The sequence below is a fragment of the Hyla sarda genome, chromosome 3 (genome assembly GCF_029499605.1).
Source record: "Hyla sarda isolate aHylSar1 chromosome 3, aHylSar1.hap1, whole genome shotgun sequence".
NCBI lineage: Eukaryota > Metazoa > Chordata > Amphibia > Anura > Hylidae > Hyla > Hyla sarda.
In genome coordinates this window covers 261,987,005-262,008,558 of record NC_079191.1, presented here as the reverse complement: position 1 = coordinate 262,008,558, position 21,554 = coordinate 261,987,005, and the positions used below count along the sequence as shown (strand labels likewise).

The 21,554-nt window shown below is 36.8% G+C and overlaps 1 protein-coding gene across 6 annotated transcripts in view; it reads right to left on the bottom strand.

The window, feature by feature from the left end:
* Positions 1 to 4,231: 4,231 nt before the first annotated feature.
* Positions 4,232 to 21,554, bottom strand: part of TMEM200A (transmembrane protein 200A) — a 182,903-nt gene continuing 165,580 nt past the window's right edge. For all 6 annotated transcript variants that reach the window (XM_056566530.1, XM_056566531.1, XM_056566529.1 and 3 more), the window contains one exon: positions 4,232 to 19,359. In XM_056566530.1, coding sequence (XP_056422505.1) covers positions 17,886 to 19,343 — 1,458 coding nt within the window. In that variant the 5' untranslated portion in view covers positions 19,344 to 19,359 and the 3' untranslated portion in view covers positions 4,232 to 17,885. The remainder of the gene's footprint in view (positions 19,360 to 21,554) is intronic.

The window sequence follows — 21,554 nt, the reverse complement described above, 5'->3', positions numbered from 1 at the left end:
TGATTAGTGACATATCTATCTGAGTCTCTGTCTACCTAGTGAGGGAGCCCTATCTTCCAACCAACTGGGGGGACATATCTATCTGAGGCATTATTTACCTACTGGGGGTGCCCTCTCTGCCCACCTACCTGATGAGGGGACATTGGTTGAAATTATTTTGTGTACCAGGACAAATGGATTGTCATGAGTGACAGGTAGATCATGCTCTGTTTTTGTCCTTTGGACAAGTATTTATTTATTTTTTTCGCACCCCTGGTCTGTCAGGTTCCATCATTATCATTTTAATGGGAAGGATGGCGTTGCTTTTTGTAATTTTTTCCCTGTCAAATATTATAGAATATACAAAAGGCTCCAATGCAGATGTGAACCAGAGCCTTCGTGAGCTGCAGATTTATTACAGCCCTCCCTCATACCTTGCATTAACAGTGGTTAGTAGAAATATGTAGGAATCATGAAAAATGTTGTCCTTTACCCACCCACATATTGCCTTGGCAGCATCAAAACAAACCCACTAGGAGCTGGGAACTATGCAGCATAATGAACATTGTTAATAGGCTCAAAATACTCATCCCAACACCTATTTAAATTGGGCTTTGTATTTGTTACACTACAAAGAATAGTCTGAAATAGATGCTCTAGAGAGAGTTCAGAGAAGAGCTACTAAACTAGTACATGGATTGCAGGATAAAACGTACCAGGAAAGGTTAAAGGACCTTAACATGTATAGCTTAGAAGAAAGAAGAGACAGAGGGGATATGATAGATACTTTTAAATACATAAAGGGAATCAACACGGTAAAGGAGGAGAGCATATTTAAAAGAAGAAAAACTACCACAAGAGGACATTGTTTTAAATTAGAGGGGCAAAGGTTTATGCAGTAATATCAGGAAGTATTGCTTTACTGAGAGAGTAGTGGATACATGGAATAGCCTTCCTGCAGAAGTGGTCACTGCAAATACAGTGAAGGAGTTTAAACATGCATGGGATAAGCATAAGGCTATCCTTCATATAAGATAGGGCCAGGGACTATTCATAGTATTCAGATTATTGGGCAGACTAGATGGGCCAAATGGTTCTTATCTGCCGACACATTCTATGTTTCTATGAAACATGTTGTCATGCCAGAGAATAGTTGTGCACAATCCAACTCTAGATAAAATTAGCCAGAGATCCACATGGCTTATTGTTCTAAAATCATGCTCTTGTGGATGAGGGTCACATAAAGCTCTTTGTTATTGTTCCATGTACTTATATTAAATTTGTTAAGCTTCAAATCCAGTACATCAGGATAGTCTGAAACCTCACTGACTTAAAAATGTTAGCTTGAGAACGTCTATATATACAAACTCGTAAAACATTTTTGAACAGTACAGACCCAAAAGTAAAAGCATTAGGTGACTGAAATGAGAGTCTTTTCTCTTTTATGGAATGGCTATTTGTCAACTACTTATATACAAACTTTGGCGAAAAATAGGTACTCCTTAAAAAAGTAATAAATGCAACTTTATAAAGTAAAGCAAATTGCCATGTTCTCTGGGTTCTGCCTTCAGGGGGACATCATCAAGGCTTGTTGCCAGCATTAAATACATTTCTTTTTTGTGCAAATAAATGTCATTTTGTTATAAAAAATAAACACTGATAAATTCTCCAAATTATTCTGTATGATAAATTTAAAAGTGGGAAAATAAACATTGTAATAAGTAGTGATGAGCAGCATTGCCCATATTCGAATTCGCGATATTTCGCCAATATTTACATGAAAATTCATCCTATATTCGCGAATTTCGCGTATTCGTTATATTCGCATATTCGCATATGCGAGGAAGAAAACAGTGAGGGGTTGGGCAACTTTACTATTGGTTGCTAGGGATGTTGTTGATAACCTCTGACAAGTGTATTTGAATCATTCTAATTGGCCCAAGAGTGAAAAGAATGAATATGCGCATATACGAAAAAAAGTGAATCTTCATAATTTCGAATATATAGCGAATATATTCACAATATTCGCGAATTTGCAATAAAATTTTGAAATGCAAATATTCGCGCCCAACACTAGTAATAATAAACATACTGCAAACTGTAAATACACTTACACAACTGGACAGATCCAAGGGGTCTCAAGAGTACTGATAAAATGTCATGATCTGTAGCATGGCAAACATGATATAGGAAAAAATGTCTCTGGGGACAGAGTTTTTATGACTTCATTTCAGAGCCCAATTAGACAGTAGTTGGATAATAAACTTTAATGATGACAGTTTCTACTATTGATTTAATGCTACTCAGTGTTCTGCATTCAATGTATTTATCTCTTAAGGGGCTGACAAGTGTGACTGACTAGTTAGAATAACATAATGAAGTCACATGCAGATGGTAAAGAAGTAAATTTCATAGATGTATTGGCCTTGATGCACTATTGCAAAGGCTAATGTCAAATTTTTGGAAACTTGCACCAAAAAACTGTCATTGCGCAGTCATTTATTATGAGTTTAAAGGGGTACTCCGCAGAAGAAACAACATTTTAATTAACTGGTGCCAGAAATATTAACAGATTTGTAAATGACTTCCATTTATAAATCTTAATCCTTCCAGTGCTTATCTGCTGCTTTATGCTCCACAGAAAGTTATTTTCTTTTTGAATTCCCTTTCTGCCTGACCACAGTGCTCTCTGCTGACACCTCTGTCCATGTCAGGAACTGTCCAGAGTAGGAGCAAATCCCCAAAGCTATCCTGCTCTGGACAGTTCCTGACACAGACAGAGGTGTCAGCAGAGAGCACTGTGGTCAGACAGAAAGGAAATTCAAAAACTTCCCGTGGAGCATACAGCAGCTGATAAGTACTGGAAGGATTAAAATGTTTAAATAGAAGAAATTTACAAATCTATTTAACTTTCTGGCATCAGTTGATTAAAAAAAATGTTTTCCAAAGGAGTACCCCTTTAAGGCACTCAGTAAAGGGTCATGAAATTGGTAAAAGGAGACATGGTCTAAATGTGTCAAAAATTGGTTAGAAGAAAGCCATCTAAGCCATTTGAAGATCATCTAAGAATTAGAGTTTTAGTAAATCATCTGAGCCATTACAACTCTATATTTATCTTTTTCTTTTTTTTACACTATTACTCTCTTGCCAATTTTATAAATATTGTGTAAAAGTGCGGTAATTAGAAAACATTGCTTACCCACGCCATGCTAAGAATAATGTTTTGAGCTGCTTTTAGTGGCTCTTAATGTAACTATTATACATTTTTACTACATCAATAGTAATTGTAAGAAAAACAACTGAACTGAAGTTTGTTCATATAAGGCCTCGTTCACATCACCGCTGTACACCACTAGAGGGAGCTCTGTTGCAAAATAACAGTATTGGGGCGGAAAAAATAAACTGCATGTCCCATATTTTTGTCTGCTCAACACCCCTAAAACAATGGACACCAGATGGGCCCCATTTAAAGTCAATAGGATTTGTTGGGATCCGCCAGGTGCCCATTGTGCTCCAACCCTTTTAGCGTCCGTTAGGTGCAAACTAACAGACCCAGAACGGCAGTGGTGGGAACTTAGTCTAAGTTTGCATGGCCTATGAATTACAAAATCTTATTAAATCTGGGCCAAAGTGTCTGTGGTTCCTGAATTTCTAAGGAAGGTGGGGTGATATGCAAGACAGAGTGCCTTTTTCATCAACAACTTAACTTAAAGGGGTATTCCAGGCCAAAACTTTTTTTTATATATCAACTGGCTCCGGAAAGTTAAACAGATTTGTAAATTACTTCTATTAAAAAATCTTAATCCTTCCAATAGTTATTAGCTTCTGAAGTTGAGTTGTGTTTTTCTGTCTAACTGCTTTCTGATGACTCACGTCCCAGGAGTTGTGCAGTTCCTATGGGGATATTCTCCCATCATGTACAGCTCCCGGGATGTGACATCATCATTGAGAAGTTAGACAGAAAACTTCAGAAGCTAATAACTCTTGGAAGGATTAACATTTTTTTAATAGAAGTAATTTACAAATCTGTTTATCTTTCCGGAGTCAGTTGATATATAAAAAAAAGTTTATGTCTGAAATACCCCTTTAAGCTTTATCTTTGGGTCAAAAGAGTGAATCTTTACCCTTTCTGCATGCTAGCATTTATTGTTGCCTGAACAACCAGTACATAAATGTACAAAAAAAATATGTTCTTATTTTTCTTGTTTTGTGGGAAAGAACAATAATACCACACAGTCACAATTATTTCTGTATAGCTGGAACAATAAATTTATTAATATATTTTTCAAAAATAGCAAATGTATTAATAACACAAAACATATGTATATTGAAATCTTCATTAATAAAATATTAGGTAAAGTTAGTATATTACAATAGGCTTCTGTTTAAGCAAATAACAATGTCTTCATTTTCATTGGAAATACTGCTTTTAAGAATGTTTATTTTATTAAATTGATACAAATGTCATTTAAATGGTAAGATAAGGTTGTCAGCTCCAAATTGTTACATAAGACATGTTGTACAGTTAGAGTCACAAATGATTTTTTCACATACAATTATTCCCTATATATTTTCTAGCAGTGAGCATCATATTTGTTGTCTAACATCCTTAGAATAAAACTCTTTTATCCCTTTAAATTCAACAGTGACCTCCTCTTTGTACTGTGTTTAAAGGGACACTTCTGTTGAAATGTTTTTTCTTTTTAAACATTAATGAGTAATATCCATAGGAAAGTCTGTTTGCAGGAGGGGGTGTGGTGTGATGTCATGAGGGGGGGTGGCGTCACGTCACAACCACAGCCTCCCAAACCTAGCATTCAGAACACTGGGTGTCTGCACAGAGATCTCAGGGGGTCCCAGCATCAGGAACCCCATCAGACATCTTATCCCCTATCTTATTAAGATGTCTAGCAACGGAGTACCACTTTAACTAATATTTGTCATTTTTTGTCATGTATTTGTGATTTTACATTTAAAATTCACTCATGTAAACTATTTCTTCTCTTGTGCCCCACACCTGTACCTCAGCTCCTCACACTAGTCAACATAGTCAACATAGTATGAAATGGTGTGTGGATTTTGTGTACCGCGTGTTACCATGGTTCCAAAATATATTCTGTGTTTTCCAAGTAAATGACTTTAAAGGGGTACTCTGTTGGAAAACTTTTTATTTTTAAATCAACTGGTGCCAGAAAGTTAAACAGATTTGTAAATTACTTCTATTAAAAAAACGTAATCCTTCCCGTACTTATTAGCTGCTGAATACTACAGAGGAAATTTTTTTTGGGAACACAGAGCTCTCAGCTGACAGCTCATCATGAGCACAGTGCTCTCTGCTGACATCTCTGTCCATTTTAGGAACTGTCCAGAGCAGCATCTGTTTACTATGGGGATTTTCTCCAACTCTTTGCAGTTCTTAAAATGGACAGATATGTCAGCAGAGAGCACTGTGCTCGTGATTCAGCAGAGAGCTCTGTGTTCCAAAAAGAAAATAATTTCCTTTGTAGTATTCAGCAGCTAATAAGTACTGGAAGGATTAAGATTTTTTAATAGAAGTAATTTACAAATCTGTTTAACTTTCTGGCACCAGTTGATTTAAAAAAAAAAAAGTTTTCCACCGGAGTACCCCTTTAACCCCTTAAGGACCAAGGACGTACCGGTACGTCCTTGGTCCTGCTCTTCTGATATAACGCGGGGTTACACAGTAACCCCGCGTCATATCATGGCGGGCCCGGCGTCATAGTGGAGCCGGGACCCGCCTCTAATAGCGCGCAGCGCCGATCGCGGCGCCGCGCGCTATTAACCCTTTAGCCGCGCGCTCAGAGCTGAGCCGCGCGGCTAAAAGTGAAAGTTCCCGACTAGCTCAGTCGGGCTGTTCGGGATAGCCGCGGCTAATCGCGGCATCCCGAACAGCTGACAGGACAGCGGGAGGGCCCCTTCCTGCCTCCTCGCTGTCCGATCGCCGAATGACTGCTCAGTGCCTGAGATCCAGGCATGAGCAGTCATGCGGCAGAATCGTTGATCACTGGTTTCTTATGAGAAACCAGTGATCAACATAGAAGATCAGTGTGTGCAGTGTTATAGGTCCCTATGGGAGCTATAACACTGCAAAAAAAAGTGAAAAAAAAAAGCGAATAAAGATCATTTAACTCCTCCCCTATTAAAAGTTTGAATCACCCCCCTTTTCCAATAAAAAAAAAAAAACAGTGTAAATAAAAATAAACATATGTGGTATCACCGCGTGCGGAAATGTCCGAATTATAAAAATATATCATTAATTAAACCGCTCGGTCAATGGCGTGCGCGCAAAAAAATTCCAAAGTCCAAAATAGTGCATTTTTGGTCACTTTTTATATAATTTAAAAATGATGACTTAATGATCAATAAGTCCTATCAATGCAAAAATGGTACCGTTAAAAACTTCAGATCACGGCGCAAAAAATGAGCCCTCATACCGCCCCATACACGGAAAAAGAAAAAAGTTATAGGGGTCAGAAGATGACAATTTTAAACGTATTAATTTTCCTGCATGTAGTTATGATTTTTTCCAGAAGTCCGACAAAATCAAACCTATATAAGTAGGTTATCATTTTAATCGTATGGACCTACAGAATACATATCAGGTGTCATTTTTACCGAAAAATGTATTACGTAGAAACGGAAGCCCCCAAAAGTTACAAAACAGCGTTTTTTTTTTCAATTTTGTCGCACAATGATTTTTTTTCCCGCTTCACCATAGATTTTTGGGCAAAATGACTGACGTCATTACAAAGTAGAATTGGTGGCGCAAAAAATAAGCCATCATATGGATTTTTAGGTGTAAATTTGAAAGAGTTATGATTTTTTAAAGGCAAGGAGCAAAAAACGAAAATGCAAAAACGGAAAAACCTCCGGTCCTTAAGGGGTTAAAGTCATTTAAAACATACACCCTATTAAACATTCTATATTTTTCATTCTTCATTTTTTTCCACTTCACTTGCCATTACCCCTGTCTGTCAATGCCATGTTTATCTGGACCTATCATGTTATTAAAATCCTCCATCTACCATAATAATGAGTTTACTCTGTGGCAGGTTGGGTTAAATATGACTGCTGACTATGAATAAATATTTTTTATTTATTTTTAAAAGCATAATACTGTTAACATACAAAAGGTCAAATATTCTAAAAAAATGTTTTCTAGCAATATTGAGGTTAATAAAAATTATCCCTTATCGACAGAAGTGTCCCTTCAGCAGCAAGCTCCATGGACTCAGATTAGTGGTCCTATGGTTCTCTCTTTATGCCAACTAGAAAGCCTTATCTACAGCAGCAGCAACAGCATACCGTAAAATCAGTATAATCCATCAAGTAAATGATTACATATCAACGTACAAGATTAAAGCCATGAAAAATATATGCTTCTTGCTGGTTTGAAGGAAGTACATATTTCATTATTTTATTCTTTATTTCTCTATATTATAACTGTGTTTACTATATACATTTTTGTTTAATATCCTTCATATTTAATGTATGAAGTACTGTTTTTATGGTTTTTAGGGCACATTAACACATTGAGGTCAGTATTTTTATTTTTTCACCAACTGGCTTGGATTCAAAGAAAAATGAAAAAGATGAAAACAGCGGAATACCTGAGTATTTTGTTTACAACACTTTCAAAACTCCAAGGATTATGTGATTGTATCTACTAAACAGAATGAAAGCAAAATATGGAAACAACATACCTAGTGCAAAACTTTGAGTCTTGAAACTTTGAGTTCTGTTCACATTTGTGTTGGCAGATTTTGTTATATCGGATGGGAAGAATTTCACAGGATGCAGCACTATACTTCCTAACAAAAGAACAAGCATGATAACAGAACCTTGTAGATCCGATTATATGTCTGTATAATGCAATTATGCAATTGATATGGCACTTCTTCATTTTTATTTTCAGCTCCTATGTCAATTGGGAATACAGATGTAAACTACACATAACGAATAATTTTTTTTTCATTTGAGCAAAATTTGAATAAGGAATTTTGTGTGACTACTGTTTGTTAAAGGGATTATCCAGGAATTTCTTTCAAAAACAGCTCCCCGTCCGTCTCCAGGTGGGGTGTGGTTTTGCAGCCCAGTTCCATTGAAGTAAATGGAGCCAAGTTGTAAAACCTCACCCAATTTAGAGACAGATGTGGAGCTGTTCTTGAAAGAAATGAGTTGTGTTTTTCTATTCCGGGATAGCCTCTTTACCCAATAAACAGTAAATAAAGGACATATTAAAATATAAGTTGATCCTAAGCTACATTCATTTTTGACTGTAGTGAAGCTGAGATATGAGTTATTTGGTAATTTATACCTATCCTTGCTTTTTCCTTCCATACTCCTGCCCCTTTAGATTATTTCCATAGTCACATGTGTGTTTCTGTTTTGGATTAGTAAAATGGGAAAGCACTATACTGAGGTATGCATTACCACATAGTAGTTAATTCTGGACACTATTAATTTAAACCTGTTTATTTAAAGTGTACATGTTGTTAACAAAACTGTTTGATATAATGTAGATAATACCATTATATGTATATTTGTAATATACATTGATTTAAAAAATTATATTTTGGGGTGAAAAAAATGCTGTGCCTAAAGCTATTGTCTGTGTCTCTATGAGGAGACCAAATACAGGAAGTGAGGGTGGGACAAGCAGGGCTCTGTGCAGGCTCCTGGCTTGTCAAATATCCTGATGTGTGAGCTGGGAACGTGTCATAGAGACTCAGTGAACAGAGCCCTGCTTGTCCTCAGTGTACAGAGCCCTGCTTGTCCTCACTGCACAGAGCCCTGCTTCTCCTCAGTACACAGAGCCCTGCTTGTCCTCAGTGCGCAGAGCCCTGCTTATCCTCAGGGTGCATAGCTCTGCTTGTCCTCAGTGCACAGAGCCCTGCTTGTCCTCAGTGCACAGAGCCCTGCTTGTCCTCAGTGCACAGAGCCCTGCTTGTCCTCAGTGTACAGAGCCCTGCTTGTCCTCAGTGCACAGAGCCCTGCTTGTCCTCAGTACACAGAGCCCTGCTTGTCCTCAGTGTACAGAGCCCTGCTTGTCATCAGGGTGCAGAGCCCTGCTTGTCCTCAGTGCACAGAGCCCTGCTTGTCCTTACTGAACAGAGCCCTGCTTGTCCTTAATGCACAGAGCCCTGCTTGTACTCACTGTAGAGCCCTGCTTGTCCTCACTGCACAGAGCCCTGCTTGTCCTCAGTGCACAAAACACTGTGTGTCATCAGTGCGCAGAGCCTTGCTTGTCCTCAGTGCACAAAACCCTAGGTGTGATGTCCAGTATTAACCCCTTAGACACTGCGATCAACGTTGATCAAAATTATCCAGGCAGCTAAGCGGAGCTGATCGGAACCACAGCGGTGAAACCGCAGTGACCCGATCAGCTTAGAGGACAGCAGGAGGGCCCTTACCTGCCTTCTTGCCATCCGATCATTACTAGGTTGCTCCAGGCAGTCTTAGCAGCCTGGAGCAATCGAGCACCGATAACACTGATCAATGCTATGCTATGGCCTAGCATTGAGCAGTGTATGCAATCAGAAGATTGCATATAATTTTCCCCTATAGGGACTATAAAATTGTGACAAAAAAAGTTTTAAAAAAAGCAAGTTAATAAATGTGAATTAACCCCTTCCCTAATAAATGTTTGAAAAAAAATGTAAACAAAACATAAATATATGTGATACCGCCATGTGCGCAAATGTCCAAACTATAAAAATATGACATTAATTAAACCACATGGCCAATGGCGTACACATAAAGAAAATATTTTTGGTCACTTTGTATACCCTAAATTTTTTTTATAAAAAGCGTTCAAAAAGTTCCATCAAAACAAAATTGGCACTGATAAGAACTTCAGCTCAAGACGCAAAAAATGAGCCCCATACATCCACATATGCGGAAAAAATAAAAAAGTTTTAGGGGTCAGAACATGACAATTTTAAACAAACTAATTTTAGTAAAATAACATTTTGTGATTATGTGACCATATGGACCCAAAGATTAAAGATAAGGTGGCCGTTTTTCCAAAAAGTGCACTGTGTAGAAAAAGAAGCCCCCAAAAGTAACAAAATGGGTTTGTGTTTCTTCAATTTTGCTTCACAAATATTTTTTTTCTGGTTTCACCATAAATTTTGTGGTGAAATGATTGATGGTATTACAAAGTAAAATTTGTGGCGTAAAAACATGCCCTCATATGGGTCTGTAGGTGGAAAACTGAAAGTGCTATGATTTTTAGAAAGCGAGGAGGAAAAAATGAAAGTGCAAAAAATAGAAAACCCATGGTCCTGAAGGGGTTAAGGTATCTATTTCAAAAAGAAGAAAAAAAAGTTACAATATAATAGGATAGGGATATTTCTCTAAAATATTTTATACTCCTACATTACCTGAAAATGACACTTTAGAGATTATCCCTTGACATCCATGCAACAAGGTAAAGCACTTCCTGCAGTTGCAATAGGTCTATGTTCAACTATTATGCCAGCCTGTCTTTGGTGCTCTGGTCGGAAAGTAGTTCATGATAAATAACAGACTGATATCTCATCAATAAAATCATAGACCAGGCCCCACTTTAGACAGACATTTTACTTTGTTCAGTTGTACAAAACTACCAACCGTATAGTAATTATTATTAATTAATAATAATAAATATTAATTATTTTTAAAGCAAAAAAAAGTAGTACTCCCTTCCCCAATCGCTGACATTTGAGAAGGTCAAAAAGCGGTTAGCAACAGGAATCGGGAGCTGTCAGAATTGCAGCTGGTAAGTTCAGCTTTTTTACTTTTTCAGCCTATTTAAGTGATAGTTTTTTTGTGCCCATTTTCCCAAAATTGGCTACAAAGACAGCCTTGTTTTTCAACAGTGTGTAAACATTGCCTTAATGATTTTTTTTCAGAGAATGGCCAGTAAAATGAACTGATGAATGAAAGCTTTATATTATGCCCATAGAGTATTATTATTATACTTCAAGACACTGTGACATCATCCTCCAGAGGGTTCTCCAGTTTTTGCACTTTCGTTTTTTCCTCCTTACATTTTAAAAATCATAACCCTTTCAATTTTGCAGCTAAAAATCCATATGATGGCTTATTGTTTGCGCCACCAATTCTACTTTGTGATGACATCAGTCATTTTACCCAAAAATCTACGGCGAAACGGAAAAAAAAACATTGTGCTACAAAATTGAAGAAAAAATTCCATTTTGTAACTTTTGGGGGCTTCCGTTTCTACGCAGTAAATTTTTTGGTAAAATGACACCTTATCTTTATTCTGTAGGTCCATACAATTAAAATGATACCCTACTTATATAGGTTTGATTTTGTCATTTATACGTTTAAAATTGTCCTCTTCTGACCTCTATAACTTTTATTTTTCTGCGTATGGGGTGGTATGAGGGCTGATTTTTTTGCGCCGTGATCTGAATTTTTTAGTGGTACCATTTATGTATTGATCGGACTTATTGATCACTTTTTATTCATTTTTTCATGATATAAAAAGTGAACAAAAATACGCTATTTAGGACTTTGGAATTTTGTTGCGCATACGCCATTGACCGTGCGGTTTAATTAACGATATATTTTTATAATTCGGACATTTCCGCACACGGTGATACCACATATGTTTATTTTTATTTACACAGGTTTTTTTATTGGGAAAAGGGAGGTGATTCAAACTTTTATTAGGGAAGGGGTTAAATGATCTTTATTCACTTTTTTTTAAACTTTTTTTTTGCAATGTTATATCTCCCATAGGGGGCTATAACACTGCACACACTGATCTTTTACATTGATCAATGGTTTATCATAGGCAACCATTGATCAATGATTCTGCCGCTTGACTGCTCATGCCTGGATCTCAGACACTGCGCAGTCATTCGGCGATCGGACAGCATGGAGGAAGGTAGGGACCCTCCTGCTGTCTTTACAGCTGTTCGGGATGCCGCAATTTCATCGTGGCGACCCCGAACAGCCCCCTGAGCTAACCGGCAGTGCTTTACTTTCACTTTAGATGCGGCATTAAACTTTAAACGCCGCGTCTAAAGGGTTAATAGCGTGCGGCACTGCAATCAGTACCGCACGCTATTATCTGCGGGTCCCGGCTGTTGTTAGAGGTTGGGCCCGACCCGCTATGACGCTATTATAGAAAGGGAGTGGGCTGAGGGCGTACTCCGTTAAAGGGGTACTCCGTTGGAAGACTTTTTTTTAATCAACTGGTGCCAGAAAGTTAAACAGATTTGTAAATTACTTTATTGTAAATTACTTTTTGTAAATTAAAAAATCTTAATCCTTCCAGTACTTATTAGCTGCTGAATACTTGAGAGGAAATTATTTTCTTTTTGGAGCACAGTGCATTTGTAAGTCTACTGTACACTTCCATTTACACAATTTAGTAAATACACACTGCCTTTAAATTTTTCCAAATAGCTTGCCTAGTAACCAACTTCATAGACATGGCAAAACAATAAAGTTATTCAGAAGATGGGTACCAACAGGTCCTATTAGGGATGTTAGTCATATTCCAATCACATTAAGCTTGCAAGAACTCATATAATAAATCTACATGAACAATCAGATGGTTATTTGGCCAATCAGGATGGGACATAGACAAATTTGAGAAAATAAACCTACACTTGAATTTAGCAGCACAAAGGGGTAGGGAGCCAAGACCATACCTAGGACATTTCTTGTTTTTATAAAATATGGAATGCTTGCTGCTGCCATGATCCAGTAAATTTTAAGATTTAAAGGTTCTAAATGCTGATGTTAACCCTGTATCGAATAGAGGCACTAGTAGTATGTATTAAACCTCACAAAGACAGATTCCAAAATTGCAACACATAAAAATATTAGTACAAAGATCTATAAGAAAGAACATATTAAACATATCAAAGAACTTACTAACAATAATCATTTTGAAAAAAAAAAAGAAACATTTTTTATGTCAGAAATTTGTAAATATACCTTATCGAGTTAATGACATAAACGTCATAGTTTCTAACCATGTATATTAAGGTCTAAAAGCATTTGGACAGGGACACAATTTTCATAATTTAGCCTTCTGTACACCACTACTGTGGATTGATAACAAAACCATTATATACATCAGTATATATATATATATATATATATATATATATATATATATATATATATATATACATTTATTTACCGACAAGATAATCTTTCTTTCATCAGGGTTCTAGAATTAAGTAGCTTTTTTCTAGATGTTTTCTTACAAAGTCTAATTTGGCTTTTTTGTTCTTGAGTGGTACTATTGTTTTTCATCGACGACCCCCTGTATTTACATTCATAAAGGCGTCTCTCTATTGTAAAATTTGATAATAATACAGTTACCTTTCAAAACAGTTCTTGATTTGGCTAAATACTATTTTCCAACTTCTTTCAAACCTGAAAAAGTGTAGGGGCTACGTAAAATGGCAGTAATTGCTAAATGTACAAGAAATCTGTATGTACAGAGGCTAAAGGAAATTGTGCTTTTCACTGTATGTTAAAATGACACCTATGGTATTGTCTAAAAATGTCCAGTGATGACTCCAATACATTTGGCGAGGAGCAATTCTTGGATGTAACCAGGGCTCAAGTCCTGCAGGAATGTGTGGGAACTGAGTTCCTGCCCTTTTTCACAGCAAGAACACCCATCCCATTAGCAAAAGTCCTGCAGGACCAGCCCTTGAGTGGAAATCAAGGTGGCAGCATGCTCCTTTTCAAAAAACTGTATTTGGTGTAAGTAAACATAATGATTATAGATAAGAAAAAGTTCGGTTTGGCAGGTTTGCTGAATTTTGGCAAAAAATAATAATTGGTGTGGACCGAATAAGTTTGAGGTCTAAAAGCCCTGAATAAAATTTTTAGGAATGTAGGAATGTATACAATTACTTCTGGATTGAGAATTAGCCAACCAGTCAACAATGCAAGCAACCTCCAAAACAACACATCCCCTGGAGCAGATGGACAATTCTGGCTTGCTGATGCTGCTACTACTACCAGCCACATGGCTGCTACTACTACTAATACTAGGCCTAGGCACATTTCTGCTGCCACCAACATGTTTATTCTCAGATGACGTGTCAAGGGTGTTCTGTTCTCTTCCCTGTCCTTTCCCAACATTTCATATACTAAGTATATTTTTTTTAAGTTTTAATAAGTGACAAAACTTTTTTGCACCTATTCATGTGTCATTAAGAAGAACTGGCACACTTTAATGTTAAACAATGTGTCTGCAGAAGTCATGCAATACTACTTTAATATGCAATTAAACAACTTCTGCAAAACTCCCCCCCCCCCCCCGCCAAAAAATAAATACAATTTTTTAAATAATTTTACCCACCTATTAACGTGCCACTACAAAAAAAGTCACGCTTGAATCCATGCTTAACCCCTTAAGGACTCAGCCAATTTGGGCCTTAAGGACTATTTTATTTTTACATTTTCGTTTTTTCCTCCTCGCCTTCAAAAAATCATAACTCTTTTATATTTTCATTCACAGACTAGTATGAGGGCTTGTTTTTTGCGCGACCAGTTGTCCGTTGTAATGCCATCACTCACTTTACCATAAAATGTATGGCGCAACCAAAAAAATACTATTTGTGTGGGGAAATTAAAAAGAAAACCGCAATTTTGCAAATTTTGGAAGGTTTCGTTTTCACGCCGTACAATTTACGGTAAAAATGACAACTGTTCTTTATTCTTTGGGTCAATACGATTAAAATGATACCCAAAATCGCAAACTTTTTAACCAAATTAGTATGTTTAAAATCCCCCTATTTTGAAGACCTATAAGACCTATTTTCCGTATAAGCGGCGGTATAAGGGCTCATTTTTTGCGTCATGATCTGTAATTTTTATTCATAGCATATTTGCTAATATGAAACTTTTAATAATTTTTTTATAAATTTTTGGGGGAATAAAATGTTATGAAAAGGCAGCAATTTTGGACTTTCTTTTTTTTTTTTTTACATTAACGCCATTCACCATACGGTATCATTAACATTATATTTTAATAGTTTGGATATTTACGCACGTGGCGACAAAAAATACGTACATTACATTTTTTTTTACACTTTTTGGGGGTGAAATAGGGAAAATGGGACAATTTGTGTTTTTATTAGGGGAGAGGTTTTTCCTTTTTTTAAAAAACTTTTTTTTACTTTTATTTTTACACTTTAATAGTCCCCATAGGGGACTATTTATAGCAATCTTTCGATTGCTAATACTGTTCAGTGCTATGCATAGGACATAGCACTAATCAGTGTTATCAGTGATCTTCTGCTTTGGTCTGCTCGATCTCAGACCAGAGCAGAAGACCCGTGGAAGGCAGGTGAGGGGACCTCCGTCTGCTGTTCTGGATGATCAGATCGCCACGGCAGTGCTGCAGGCGATCAGATCATCCATTTTAGTGACCTTAATGCTGCAGATGCCGTGATATGTGTTGATCACGACATCTGAGGGGTTAATGGCCGACGTCCGTGCAGCTGCTATTAGCACCAGGGACCTGCTGCGCATGACCCGAGCATCGCTCTGATGCTCGCGGTTATGTGTAGGATGTAAATGTACATCCTGGTGCGTTAAATACCAGCTCACCAGGACGTACATTTACATCCTGTGTCATTAAGGGGTTAAACAACAGTGAACTAAAGTGACAAAAAAACTTTGTTTTCCCTGCTTTGTCCCCTGAGCTTATCACAAGAAAACTTGCACACTTAAAAAAAGAAAAAAACTGGCACACTTAAAAATGACACAGATTTTACTCTGACAGAACAAATGTAGCACACTGTCTGCTCCTTACAACTGTTCTCCCTAAAATTGTCACTACAGCTGCATGCATCGGCTCATCTGATGCCTCTGACCATCCCTATTCTGCCTCATGATTTGCTGGGAGCTGTATGCAAGGCATTATTGGCTAACCTGAGATCATGTGCTCTTTTTCCTACTTTTAAAGTAATCTGGGCTAGCCTGAGACCATGTGTTCCTCCTTCCTTCTTCTATTCTCACATGGTACCAATGCATTTTTTACCAGCTTTGGCTAAAACGAGCCAACCAAAGCTTGCCTTCACGTCGAACCGAACTTTTCCTTAAATTCATGCCAAATTCAAGTTTGCTGGATTCAGTTTGCTCAACTGTAATAATGATACTCTGTTATAAACTGTATTTTATGGAAAAAAAATGACATTTATCTATACTGAATACTCTTTTATACTTAGTAGATCAATCTTAGAAATGTATTTTTTTTATTGTCTATGCTACTCTAAACACTCTTCACATAGAACAATATCAGCAACATATTTCAATATAAGTCTGAAGTACATGGAGTTTAAAACCATTAATTTAAATGTACATATATTACTTCATGTCTGATAGATTGCATTACACTGTACTTTTCAATTTTGTTTAAAACACAAAAAACAAAAAAGGCAACATATAAGAAATGTAAAAAAAATGAGTCCTCCATACTGTAGTTTTCTGAAAAAGATTAGAATTTGTCATTTCCACATTTAAATCTGGTTACATATGAGCCATAACAAAGTAAGCAATCCTTGTAAGAAGAAACTAAGTAGAAAGTCTTTAAGTGTTTACAATGTGCCTTTGGTACGGCATATGTCCATATAGGTGTTAATGAAAGTTATAAGATTCCATGGGAACATTTCTTTGGCTTACCCAAACTAGATGAATCACTGACTTATTCATATAGTCACAATGAGTAACATCTACCAGTAGAAAAAAAAAATATACCTCTACACCAATAAAAAGACATGTATGTATGAATGATTAAAAGAACATTTTATGTAATAAGGTCATAAAAATACCTATATAAAAGGATTTGGTAATATTCACGAACACACTAAACACTTCACAGTAAGGATTTCCTTTGACCTCATTGCCATATTATTCTTGATGATACTAGGGTACAAAGCTAAGGGTACCATCTAAGGGTACAAAGCCTTACGTTAAAGTGAAACTGTCATCAGTTTTACCCACACTAGCCTGTTGGTACAGGTGTGTAGTGTTGGTGACACTGATGATAATGATACTTACCTACCCCCATTCCCAAACAATAAGCCTCCTGCCCAAGCAAAAATGATATTGAGTGCACGGGACCACAGAGGGTAGATAACTATCATTATCATCAGTGTCTTCCGCACTACACACCTGTACTGACAGGCTAGTGTGGGCTAAACTGATGACAGATTCCCTTTATATGTTATTTTGGATTTGTTGGAAAAAAATTAAAACAGCAAAGTTTTTCAATGAAAACATATTATTTGTAATGGTCCACAATCCGAAGAATTGCATTTTCAGCTTCTGGAATTTTAAAATGAGTTGTTGAACCCATGTTCTGCTTAAAGTATTGTAAATCAGATAGATAACAATAACTGGGGTCGATGGACATTCCTTTAAATAAGATGGACTTCTAAAGTATCTCTTCATTTTAATCATTGTGCTCAATGTGACATTGGGCATGGAGAAGCCCTGGGTGGTCCTGGTGGCATTCATAGAATCTTGTGTCCATGTACAAGACTCCCAGGGTGTAGTATAGTTGCCTTGGCACCTGTAACACCTTATACACCTTGCACCTCTCAATGGCCAATGTCAGATCAGGCAGGAGAATTTAACTAGGGAGAAGTTTGGTCGGCTGTTTCATAACAGTCTTATTTCCAGAGCTAAAATAGCAAAGATGTGTTCGTAACCAAATAAGTGGCAGCAAGACAAGACTAAAAGTAATAATAATGATGTATACATACTGGACATGAGCATGTTTTTCCCTATTTGATAACCAAAACACAAATTAAATGATCTTAACAATTGTCAAAAGTCTGAATATTTCCAAATTCCATTTTATACAGGAGAGAAAAGAACCAAACCGAAATTCAAAATCTGGTTTCTGATGTACCTCTCTTAAGATTATTACTCAAGAACTCGTCATGTTCAAAACTCAAGTTATTGTGTGATCTTGAGATCATAAGCAGTTTCTCCTTGTTTGTGAAGTCCTTTTTTGGTGGTGGTGCTTGGGGTACAATCAACCTGTCCATAGGGTCTTCTTTATTCTCAAGCTTCATATACCCCTTGCTGTTGCTACGGTCAAGTCTAGGCCAGCTTGGGTGTTTTCTTTGTTCTGCTTGAACATTAAGCGTTGAAGGTCCTCTATCTAAGTCTAAAGATTTGGAATGTGAAGATAAAACATGTAAGGACGTGTTAGATCCAAATTGCTTTCTATCAGCTCCTGGAGGTAAAAGTTTTCCATTATTAGATGCTAGTGCTATAGAGTCACATCTTATTGGTTCCATAATAGAATAACTTCGTGATAAAGGCGAACTAGTGGGTTTAAATGGTCTATTTCCGTCATCTGGCAGTGGAATAGATAATGAATCCATTGACACATTCCTAGGTCTGCTACTACTGATTTCTAAGTCTTCAGTTATATTATCAATATCTGGTTCATCGATAACACAGTTATTCAGTTTAATAACAGGCAGTGTGAAAGCATTGATCGATGATGACACTATAGATTTTGTTTCACATTTTTTAGAGCTAAGGTTTTTGTCTTCCCCTATCCTGTTGGAATGACCATGAAGGCCAAATACAGAGCCTGAACGTTCCATAAGAAGGGGAGGCAGCAGATGTGTAAAGCTTTTACTTTTTCGAGGGTTGCTGTCTTCATCCTCAATAGAACTGCAACTTCTATAGCTTCCAGGAAAGGATGCAATTGTGTTGGCAGCCAGTTTAGATGCACATGGGTTATCAGAATGACGATACTCTGTTTCTCCATACAGGCCAGAGTATGCCCCATTAAGATGCTTTTGTTCTTTGATCCTCATGCTGTGAACATCTATGACAGTTGAGTATATATCTCTCATATGAATTACTTTAGTCTCTTTGTCTCGATTTTCATGGAGGATAGCATTTGCGCAAATAAATATAAATATACCAATACCCATAGTAAAGGGTCCCAACATTTTCATTTTCTCTGAATGTACATGCTGCTCCAAAAATTTTACCATCATCCCAGTTTCCCTAAGTATTTGTGTTTTATTAACTTCCAGTGTAAGCTCTGGGGTTAAGAATGCTTCCTTCTGAGGCCAGTAGCCAAGTACAGCCATTGCTATACCTGCTACAGATATTAAGACCCCCAAGATAAGAAAGAATCCAGATGGAGAGTACAGACGAATTTTCCCCCTGACAATTACTACATCAGCTCTTGGGCGCCGTCTTACAGGCTTCTTCTCTGGAGGTGGTGAAGTAGGCCGAGACAAAAGATGCTGTGATCTGGCTGAATCTTGCCTCTTCAAGGCTGCCAGTCCAGTTATAACTCCTCCAGTTGCTATCATAGTTCCGTCTCAGATTCTGGAAATAGATAAAAGTAAACAAAATTTAAAATAAAGTAATAATATGAACACTTGAATGTCTTTCACTGCACTATACAATTGGAATAAATTCAACAAAATGAGATATAACTTAATGGTGTATTCACATTTCCAAAAGTTATCCTCTATGCAGTACATGATAAGGCATAAAAAGTTGATTGGTGGAGGACTCAACTGCTGGAACCCCCGCCAAAAACAAGAATGGAAGAAAATATTCCTATCCCCCATTTACTGAACAAATGGAACACACTAAACACTAAACATTGCTAAGCATTTTTCTCCCTTCTCATGATCGGTGGGGGCCCTAGGGGTCTGACCTGAAACCCAACCTTGAATACTCAATGCTATAGTTAGTGAGTAACTTCTTTAGATGGGGATATCTTTAATCCTGTGTTGGCTGAGAATTTTGGTCAACACTGTAGCCTGTTATTAAAACTCTGGGAGGACTGCACATTTTAGGACAAGGACAAGGATTACTGTTCCTAGTATCACAATTTTACTCTACATAAAAAGTCATTATTTTAGAAATATTTTAACTAAAATTCTGATTTAAAATAGTCAAATAATAGAATAGAAAAGGTATTGTTTTTAAATTTTTACAAATTTTTTCAACTGTAATTACTCTTTCACATTGCTCCCGGGCTCTGCTATGTAGAATTTCGTTGGCAATTTCGTCAATTTTAGTGGAGACATTTTTTTTCTCAGATAAACTACCAGATCTCCAGCACACTCCATTCAAATCAATGGGATTTATCAGGACCCGGTGGTGACCGTGTTGTTGTGTTCCCAACAGTTTTTGGGGCCGTTTAGCTCAAAAAAGAGCTAAACAGACCCTTGACGGGACTGAGCACATCATCAATGTGAACTTAGACTTATATAGGTTTTGAACCTAACAGTACACTATTGTGTAAGCATATATATATATATATATATATATATATATATATATATACACACATCTATATGGGTAGAATATTTGATAAGTGCAAAATATTAAGAGTTTTCATGTAACAACAGATTTAAAAAAAACGGCATAAAATTCCCAGCAGTACTGAGTTGAAAGGATTAGGAAGTATTTGACAAATTCTTTAAATGTTTCTGTTTTATCTTTCATCATTTTAAAATTGTGCAGGTGATAAAAAATTGTCTTGAACCTTTTTTTATTTGCTGCATTGAAAATGCAATATTTCCAAGAATGTTTCACAGAAAGTAATGCTTTAGATAAATTAATATGTCAGAGTCTTTGCTAAAGGCTATAAGTTATTATTAAATATGTGATCTATAGGCAGGATGCCAGCAGATAGCATATAAGTCAGGTTAGAATAAAGGAGAAAGACTTGGCGTATATTTATGTAAAGGACAGCCATGCAGGATATTAGAGGACTTCATTTATGAAAAACATAAATACATTCTCTCTAATACTAATAAGTGAAAGGTATGAAACATGCACATGTCCTTCCACAAAAGCTACAGGTTGTAAAAGCATAAATGTGTTGGAGCCACATATGGTTTCTGGCTACATATTGTAAAGTAGATGTATATAAAAAAAAAATAGTTTCAACAAAGAGACCAGTAAAAGTACATGGATAAGAGAAATAATTTACAGCTTATAGAGGGCTTTATCTATAACAGAAGATACTGGTGTGCTTGGGATGATGCCACCCCGACATGTGTTTTGGCACAGCCCTTCTCTAGGAGTCCATGTTTAATTAACATCCAGTCCTCTTAGTCCCTTTTCATGGAAAACAAGTTCATCTGTAGTACAGGGATGTGTTTGGATACAAATATTTTAGTGGGTACCACATGTAATATTTTTGCGCTTAATATTAAATTACTATGAATTACATGGAGACTTGGCGTTTCTTGAATATGTCTTTTTTTTAAGCTTTTGTCAGTTGTGTGTCTCTAATTTTATCATTGATCATTATTAAGTAATAAATTATATTTTTTTCAAAATGACCCCATATAAAGGTATAGTTCAGTTATTAAAATGTTACAGTCATTTTAAACAACCTTTAAAAGAGTAGTCCAGTCCAAATAAAAACGTATCCCCTATCCTAAGGATAGGGGATGAGTTTCAGATAGTGGGGGGTCTGACTACTGGGACTCCCCACGATCTCTCATATGGGGCCCTGGCTCTCCGGCCCGATAGCATGTGTCGACCACTTCACAAAG